The sequence below is a fragment of the Ustilago hordei genome, assembly GCF_900519145.1.
Source record: "Ustilago hordei strain Uho2 genome assembly, contig: UHO2_contig_23, whole genome shotgun sequence".
Lineage (NCBI taxonomy): Eukaryota > Fungi > Basidiomycota > Ustilaginomycetes > Ustilaginales > Ustilaginaceae > Ustilago > Ustilago hordei.
This window is the reverse complement of record NW_024545265.1, coordinates 165,005-174,252: the sequence shown is the minus strand read 5'-3', so window position 1 is coordinate 174,252 and position 9,248 is coordinate 165,005. Positions and strand designations below refer to the sequence as shown.

Sequence of the window (9,248 nt, the reverse complement as noted above, 5' to 3'; positions counted from 1 at the left end):
TGTGTCAACTTCATCGACCCTGCTCCTCTTCTTCATGTCCCTTTCGCCGGTGTCCTTTACACAGCTCTCCTACTTCTGACCAGCAACAGTTCTCTTTTACTCCTGTCTTGTGGGCCCCTGAGTGGTAACCGTCTGCATGTCACTTGAGCTTGGTCCCTCTCACATGTGAATCGTCATATGGACATCCTTACTACCGATCCCCGCGGAATCTGCCACACGATCTTGCTTGCTGCAGGTTCTGGTGGGATTCATGATATCGACGATGCTCGTGCCGATTTCGCTGTGATCTGCCATAGAGCTGATTCTACTGCCGATCTCAGTGAACTCTGTCACAGCTCTGACGATCTACCCGATTCCACGATTCCTGCGCTACCTTCATATGAACTTCGGTCCTTCCTCGTTCTGCGCACTCAGGCCCATGACACCTTGATAGATTGCTGCTATGCTGACTGTAACTAATGAGTACTTATGTTTCTAAAGTATTGACTAGTTGTATGGTGAGTAGAGTGGATGAGGATCCACTTGACCTATGATGATGAGAAAGCATGGTTATATACCTCTTCACAGCATCGCCAGCGATGCTGCTCCTGCTCTCTCTCCAGAGAGTACCTTCTTCATTGAGTACTGCTCAGGGGCCTCTCCTGCTTGGCACCCCTGTGCCTCTTGAGTGGTGTCGACTCCTTCGACACTGCTCCTCTTCCTCAGGACCTGCCTGCTAGTGTCCTATACACTGCTCCTTCTCCTTTGACCAGTGACAGTTCCTTTGACTCTTGTCTCTCAAGCCCCTGAGTGGTAACCATCTGAGCTTGGTCCTCTTTGTGGCTGTGCCTGCTCCTTGAGCTTGGTCCTCCTTGTGGCTGTGCCTGGCCCTCCTCGCATGTGGCTCGTGTCCTCCTTTGCATGTGAGTCTGTAGGAGTCCATGGTCTCCATGGAGACTGCACTACAACCATGCTCTCTGCTGGTATCGACTAGATCTTCGATACCTGTGCTCCTTCCATATGAACCAGTGACCCTCCTGCTTCTTGAGCATCCAGGCCCATGACACTCTGCATTTACCCAAGAATGTTCCTGCCTGCTGCCAAGATGCACCAATTCCAGGAGAAGCTCTGGCGCCACAACAAACTAGCAAATATTGGACCCATTCTGGAGTATAATGCCAATGAATATCACAATGAAAATGTATATACACTTTTGGTCATGAATCTAAATCCATCAGTGAAAGAAGCATTAACCAGACCCAATCAGATACATTGGCATGAGGTGATCAAGGCAGAAATGGATGGTCTTGAGAGCATGCATATCTGGGAGACTGTGGACTGGCCCAAAGACACAAACCTCATGGACTCCAAACTTGTCCTACAGGTCAAGACCAACACAAGCAATGTTCCATATAAGTTCAAGGCTAGATTCTGTGCACAAGGCTTCTCTCAGAGGGAGGGGATCGATTTCGATGAGATCTTTGCCCCAGTGGTGCCCAGGGATATGATCAGGACCATTCTCACAATTGCAGCAAAGTTCAACTGGGAAATAGATTCTGTGGATGTTACACAAGCCTACCTCAACGCCGATCTACATTGTCAGCGGTCATGCGCCCAAAACCTGATATCTGTAATAGAACCGCATCTATTACGAATCCTGTCGAGATATGTGACAGCACTTGTGGTATTATGAATCTTGGCGAAAAATGTAGTAGAGATGTTGCTATCACTTTTCTTGCTCAAAGATGCAGTAATGACTTTGCTATTGCAGGTTCTGACTAACTGCTGTGGACACTCCATCCAGAGGTAGCTCAGCATGATCAATAACTTGAATGTATTGCTTGACACCAAAGGTCTGGTGTGAGTGAGAGGACTGGTAGTGCTGACACAAGTGTCCAGTGTGTCGACTGTATGCTTGAAGTGATCCCCAGACTGCAGTGGACAACTGCCTTCGGTTCTATCTTTTCCCAGACCACAGGTTTGCTAGGAACTGCCTTCGGACATCAGTGAGCAGTGATACAACACACATGCTACAATGGAAGCAACCTATTGAGATTGCAACTTGCTGACTGAGTACTAAGGTATACTTATGCATAAAGCTATAACTAGTAATATATGGTGTAGAGTGGATGGGGATCCACTCAACAACTACAACGAGGAGGGGGGTTATATATCATCCTCACAATGTCATCTTACGATGCTGCCTTTACTCTGACATGTCTCTCCAACACTGCTCCTCCTCTTCCCTGTCTCTCCTATCCATCCTGCGATGCTGCTCATCAGCATCATGTCTCTTGCTGCCCATGGATGGACAGCCCTCACACCATTTCATCAATGTCAGGGGCCATTCCCACCTCATCTGAGCACAGTTTGCACCCCTCCTCATTCCCCCCTTCTACCTGTTGTCAGCACCCATCCCATGTGCCAACTTCATTGTTGTGCAGGGTCCCTACCTCATCTGGTGGCAACCTCCAAGGTCTGTGTCACTAGCCTTTACTGGTTTCATCATATGATCACCCTTGCCACTTAAGCTCTGTGGAATATTCCATATGATCTTGTTTGCTACTGATCCTGGCAGGATTCATGATACCATCTTCTCTCATGCTGATTTGTGTGAGATCTGCCTTAGAGCCACTTCTCATGCAGATCTCAGTGAACTCTTCCACAAGTCCTATGATCTGCCCAATTTCTCGATTCCTGTGCTCCCTTCATATGAGTTGATGGATCTTCCTGCTTCCTGCACATCCAGACCCATGACATACATCATGACATCTATTTGAAACCACCAAAGGGCGTGGAAGTCCTGGTGGGGAAGGTGTACAAGCTCATTAAAAGTCTGTATGGCCTGAAGCAATCTGGTTGAGAATGGCACAAGACACTCGATGCACATCTATGTCATCTGGGTTTCTTTCCCCTCCTCAATGTTCCCTGTGTCTATCTAAAGGGTATGGGTGCATCCCAAGTGATCATCATGGTATATGTGGATGATATGCTCATTGTATCAACACAACAAAACCAGATCAACAAGGCAAAAAAAGGCAATCATCGACAAATGGAAAATCACCAATAATGGACCCACCACTGAGTTCCTCAAGATCAAGATCACACAGGATTGAGAGAGGAGGACAATCAACCTGGATCAGCACACTTATATCAAGGAAATTGTGAGGGAGTGGATCCAGCTGCATGAGAAGATGTGGACACCAATGGTCCACACCCTGATGAAGGCACCCAACAACAAGGAGACCAATGACAAACTGAAGGCCAGGTACCTGGTCCTGGTGGGAAAGCTTTTATGGACCTCAAACACCATCCAGCCAGACATCACATTTGCAGTCAACACCCTGGCCTGCCACATGTCCAAACCCACCAAAGGGGCCATGCAAGTGGCTCTGTGGGTGGTGAATTATCTGAATCAAATGCACAACAAAGTCCTGAGACTTGGCAGCAAAAACAAAGATGAACCACCCATTGCCATCTACACAGACTCAAACTGGGCCTCTGACCTGAATATGAATAGGAGGAGTACATCAGGCTCAATTGTAAAGGTGTTCAGCAGCATGGTGACCTGGAGTTCCCACATCCAGAAATGTGTCTCAGATTTGGCCATCAAAGCAGAGTATGTGGCAGGATTGGCAGCCACACATGAGGTCCTCTTCCATCAGCATCTGCTACAAGGGCTTGGTTTTGGAGACCACATGCTGATTGTCTTCATGGACAACACCAGATGCATCCAAGTGGTGAAGGACCAAGCAATACATTCAAGACTCAAGCACATCAACACCAAGTATCATCTCATCCAAAACCACATCCTGGAGGGTGATATTGTCATGTGATACATTAAGACCAACTACAATGATGCAGACTACCTAACAAAACTGGTGTCCCAACACCTCCTAATGCACACCTGGAAACATCTTGGTATGATGGACCTCAACCCCCTTGATTGCTCAGTTTGTGAGGAGGGCAGTGAAATCACATGACTGCATGTTCATGCTCTAACATGACCACAAACTTCACTTGGCATTGCCACTCATCAACTCCCACCAATGCTCAGCTTTCCCCACCAACACTCCTATCCCACTTGACAATGGCACACCCTCATATGTGTCACTTTCTTCTACACATGCACATATCAACCAACAGCAGAGGCATATATACTTCTGCTATTGCTTTGTACTTAGTTCCTTAGAATGCTAATGATTTCGCCACTCGCTTGACTGCCCTGATTGTGCTTTCCTTAACAATAGTTGCGCCGAGATTTGTGTTAGATAATGACAGACTTGAGTGGTAGGATGCTGTTTTGGTTGCGTACAACAATAATGAACGATAAGTACAGATGCATGATGTATATCTACAGTAGCAGGTGACTAAGTATCGCCTCTTATATATCTATGCTACGAAGCAGAGCATGATGTGAAACTACAAAGGGATCACTATCTCCTCCCTCCTCCAGCATCTACAAGCCAGTGTAGCTGGATCTCTAACGGGTGACCGACCTGACGCAAGCCGGTATACCCATAGCCTTCTAATAATTTCAGCATCATCCACTGCCCAACACATCCCTACATCACACATGTATACACAGAACACTGCAACATATATATACATTGGCTATTATATTGTACGTAGTTATGCTGTCTACCGCAATCGACACTTGTGATCAACGTTATTCGCCGAACGCTCTTCAACACCAACATTCCATTCGCACCTCTACACCACAGCAACATCTCTCGACACAGACCAGTGTATGAAGAGGAAAAGAATGAGATTGATTCACAAGAACCCCGCCCGCCCTTGCTCATACTCCGCCTCCATAACGCGCCTTTTTCTTCCACCTACACACTCGCCTGGCTAGCAACGAATCTAGCCGTATCCCTAGCATTTCTCAAATCATCCAGCGTCCCCTTATACCCTCCTAACCCCGGCACAGCATGCAACATCCTCCCGAACCCCTCCAGTAGCACCTCGAAAGCGTTCATCAACTCTTCCAGCTCGGCTTCGTTCCTCGGAACGGCTATGAGTAGGTCCCAAATTTCATCATTCAACTGTTGGCTACTGAGCTTCAAGCTATCGGCCACCATTGCAGGATAAGGATGTCTCCAGGGCGCATCGGCGGAATCTTCTATGGGGGTAAAATCGTTTCCTTCTGCGTTAGGAGCATAGAAGAAACCTTTTCGTTTCTTCCCGTCGTTAGGTGCGCGTGGGTTTGGTTGACGACCCATCTTAGCTGCTGCTTTTAGTGATGCGGATTCGGCGTTGATTAGCGATGCCATTCTTGCCATTCCGAATGCTGCTTGTCGGCCTACTATTCGACGTTCGACGGAGGAATGGAGCATGGTTGAGCGTAAGTGGGTTTTCGGTATCCCGGAGAGTGCGGCGGTGGAGGAAGGCGAGGTGGTGGAAGAGGGGGAGGTGGTGGCGGGGGAAGTCTTGCCTCCCCTTTGCTGCTGTGTGGGTGGTGTGGGGGAAGTAACCGACATGGGCGAAACTGCAACCGCCTTCTCTGGTGATCCTCCCCCAGCATTGGCAGTAATGGAAGCGTTAAACGCTTGAATCAACTCCAATTCCTTCTGCTCTATCTTCTTCGCCAATTGCGTAAAATGCAATACACCCAAATGAATGTGTATGACAAAGAACGAAAGCATTGTCCTACCTTGCCTCGAAAGATGCACAAATTCATCCAATGCCCTCGCAATCAAATGATCAAAGATGTTATGGAACAACCTAATGGCCTCCAACACGTTCATAACCATCTTGTCCACCTTTTCACTAACAATACTCCCTCCACCTGCAACGAGAGCTTGAACAGGATCATTGATGGAAAGAAAAGCTTCTGTTGCAGCTTGCAATACCCCCACCCTTCTCCAGATATACACCTCTACCGCTGTACCCCAAGCAACACCCAACAATACAACCTGTTCGTTTAGCCCTCCACCGGGATTGTTGATATTGATAATACTGCCTCCTGCTGGACCTGGTGCATCTGGATCGTTAGCCCCAATCAGCACGTCAAACGGAATCGCGTTGGCTAGGGCACCAGGATTTCGAAGTAGAGCAGGGATGAGGTCTCGGGCGCAAGCAGCACGTTCCATGATCCTCCTTGACATTTCCGTTTCCACTTGAAAGGATCCATCCACTTCCGACTCTTCGTGCATATACGATTCCGATGTACCTGGGAAAGCACCAGGTGGGGCTTGTCGTGCCGGGAGAAGGTTGATCGCATCTTGCATCGCAAACAAAGCCTCCGCTGTTCTATCGGGTGGACTATTGGCGCTACCCGGCGAAGGCACCGGTCCATGAGCCACGCCTGGGTCGGTGCCCGAACCAATCCCAGTGGACTGATAAACCAAGTTATCCTCCCGCATACTCGATCTACGATTCTGACTAACATGGGTAACTGTATCAATCAGCAGCCCAAACCAACCCAACGATTCAGCCAAGCCCATCAAATCGGAAGCAACCCTTCTCTGCTTGACCACCTCTGGATTGCCACTCAGTAAGGGGTTTTTCGACGCTTTATCCACGGATCGAAGCAAATCTCTACACCTCTTCACAAACCACTCCAAATGCCTTGAGGCAGTTTCTAGTGCGAACGCCGCATCTTCAGCAGCATCCGCTCCACTCCTCGCCCCACCCTCCGCCAAAGCCCCCGGAGGAGGCGCTGTTACGCCGAACAAAAACAACCCATATGCTATCCTACACGACCTCCTCGGAGCCAACTGTAAAATCAGCGATCTAGCCCTCTTCCATGCGGCCGTTGCAATCCTATCATGCGCATCTCTATGATTCTTCCCGTCCGCAGCCTGCTTCGAGGCTGCATCAACACTGGAAGACGTCATTTCATCATCCAATCTAAACTGGCAAGCATAGGCCAGCATAGCAGCTTTCACGGCTTCATCTATCATCAAATCCCTCTTGGACCTCCTCCAACCACCTGGTCCCATACCTTGAACATCGGAAAAGATATGTTTGATATCATTGATGCTTGCTTGAGCTTCTTGTGCTGGCCCAGAGAGGTTGGGTTCCGTTGCGAAATTGGATGGGATCTGTTGTGGTTTTTCGCCCCAAACACCCATTTCGCCGCCGAGATGATCGAGACCGTAGACGAGGTAGAAGAGGTTGGGTTGATGTTCTTTGCGAGAGGAAGGTGCGTCGACGTGCCAGGAGGCCCAAAGTCGTTGGGAGAGGTTTAGAGCTTCTATACCAATGGCGCTTTTGATGTATGCTCCTAGATCGCCATCTGTGCGGAGAGGCGAACAAGCTCGGGAAAGCCACAAATTCGCGTTGGGCTCAACCGTGTGCACGTACAACCGCATTCTGTTGGTTGTGAGGAGTAGCGAGTCAGCGCGCATCGCAAACCGAACATTAGGACCAGTAGTAGCCAAGATTTGCGACTCGTTTCGACTTTGGAAAGTCCTGATGAGCTGATCTCTTGCTTCGCTGCTGTGGGCGCTTGGCGAGCTACCGTCGGTGGAGACGGATTTAGCTCGCACACCGTTCTCGGAAGAGTCGTCGGAAATGGCACGCTTCTTGGTGCCTTGTGGCATCGGCTCGTCCTTGAAGTTGGCCTGCTTGCTTTCTCGGACGGAATCGGCAAAGTTAGTGGTACATTGAATGCCCCTTCGCTGACAGTTGGAGCAGACGAGCTTGTTGCCTCCAGAAGCTTCTTGGCCAACATCGGACATCTTGCGCTTGTCACCAGTGTTGTCGTTGAGGGTGTGGTCATCATCCTGTCTACCGCCTTGAGAAACATCGTTGCCATCTGCATCAAGCCGCAGCTGGAAATCGCAACCTCGCTTGGAGGCTCGACACTGATCGCAACTGATGTTTTGCCTTCGACGTGTTCTTCGACGCGGAGGAATAGCGTCTATGGAGGCGGAAGCTGATGTTGAGCCTCCATTGGCACCATCCTGTGGGGCGTGCTTGTCTTTCTCGCCAGGACCCTTGGGCGCTGCAGGATCGCCCTCTGCGTCAGGCGTGATCTCAGTGATAGGCGAGAATGCAGCATGATCCAACATCGCAGCAGCGGAATGGAACATGTCGGATCCACCGTTGATGTCATTGTCGTTAGCTGAGAAGGGCTGGACGTAGGCTGCCTGTGCGGTTGCAAACGCTTGTGAAGGATGGTTCGGATCTGTCGACAGAGGCGGAAGCATCAAGTTGACATCGAGCGGGATCGTTCCATCTGCTGGCCAGACGGTACCTGGGGGAGCAATTGAGTAGAAAGACTCGTCGAGGGTTTGTCCGGCAATGTAGGCTTCGGCGATGGGATCCTCGAATGTAGTGAGGTCAGTGCGTTTGGCTTCTAGCGCTTGCTGCTTTGTTGGGGGGAGCAAAGCAGCTTGCAACTGGCTCGAGCTGGCTGGAAAGTGCTGAGATGAGGAGGCTGCTATGCTGGTCGCAGATGCAGGTAGCGACTGCCTTAGAGGTGCACGCTGCGCAGGAATGGTGGATGGTTGTGAGGTGGGCGAGAAGATGGATTGGTCTGGCTGCGTTGTGCGGTTGGGAGAAGCGAATGGATTCTGATGCTGGAAAGCGAACTGCTGCTGTTGCTGCTGCTGCTGTTGCTGCTGCTGCTGCTGTTGCTGCTGCTGCGGGGGCGGCGGAGGAGCGGTCATGTGCGACTGCAGATGTGAAGGCATCTGACCTTGAAACTGCGCATGCTGGTTGATCATATGAGGAGGTATTGACTGGTTGGTGGAGAAATCGTTGCGAGGCATACCTTGCGGTTGTGCCTGAGCCTGAAAATACTGCTGATCGTCTCGATACTGCGGCGGCTGGAAATGGCTGGCAGCTGAAGAGGAGAACATGTTGTCCTGGGTCGGAGCCTGCATGTTTGCGGCCTGTCGAGTGATTTGCGGCCTGTCGAGTGAAGCAGAGCGGGTCGTGTCTCGTTACGAGGTATATGCGTTGCCGTGTGCTTTTCTGTGCGAGCGAGCTTGTAGGTATTCTGGTTCTATCGAAGCATGGTCAAATGGAGCAAGGCAAGCGGAGCAAGGCAAGCTAGGAAGCAGGGGCTATATGCTTGCAGCCTTACGACGACTTTGTCAAGCTGTGCGAGACTTCTTATGGTAGCCTTGATGCCGCAAATGAACCGCTGTTTGCAGCGAAAAGGAGAAAGAGTGGGCGACAAGCCAATCGATGGAACACCGTTTAGCTAAGCATGTAAGGTAGCGTATAAGAGCAACTGTATCGAGCGAGAATAGGGATGTCGAGTGGCGAGGATGATGGTGGTGAGCAAGCTGAAGGAGAGAGCGATGAGCAGA

At 50.0% G+C, this 9,248-nt stretch overlaps 4 protein-coding genes across 4 annotated transcripts; 3 read left to right on the top strand and 1 right to left on the bottom strand.

Moving 5' to 3' along the window:
* Nucleotides 1-1,063: 1,063 nt before the first annotated feature.
* UHO2_07051 (uncharacterized protein) lies at nt 1,064-1,672 on the top strand (the record flags this gene model as incomplete). The annotated part of the gene is made up of 1 exon (XM_041556507.1): nt 1,064-1,672. One exon carries the CDS (start codon nt 1,064-1,066, stop codon nt 1,670-1,672), a length of 609 nt encoding a protein of 202 aa, XP_041412441.1.
* A 491-nt stretch (nt 1,673-2,163) lies between these two features.
* Nucleotides 2,164-2,759, top strand: UHO2_07050 (uncharacterized protein; the record flags this gene model as incomplete). The annotated part of the gene is made up of 2 exons (XM_041556506.1): nt 2,164-2,455; nt 2,626-2,759. 2 exons carry the CDS (start codon nt 2,164-2,166, stop codon nt 2,757-2,759), a joined length of 426 nt encoding a protein of 141 aa, XP_041412440.1.
* Nucleotides 2,760-3,173: 414 nt separating this feature from the next.
* Nucleotides 3,174-3,815, top strand: UHO2_07049 (uncharacterized protein; the record flags this gene model as incomplete). Its single annotated transcript, XM_041556505.1, has 1 exon — nt 3,174-3,815. The coding sequence occupies one exon, from the start codon at nt 3,174-3,176 to the stop codon at nt 3,813-3,815; it is 642 nt and encodes a 213-aa protein (XP_041412439.1).
* Nucleotides 3,816-4,817: 1,002 nt separating this feature from the next.
* Nucleotides 4,818-8,816, bottom strand: UHO2_07048 (uncharacterized protein; the record flags this gene model as incomplete). The annotated part of the gene is made up of 1 exon (XM_041556504.1): nt 4,818-8,816. The coding sequence occupies one exon, from the start codon at nt 8,814-8,816 to the stop codon at nt 4,818-4,820; it is 3,999 nt and encodes a 1,332-aa protein (XP_041412438.1).
* Nucleotides 8,817-9,248: the final 432 nt, after the last annotated feature.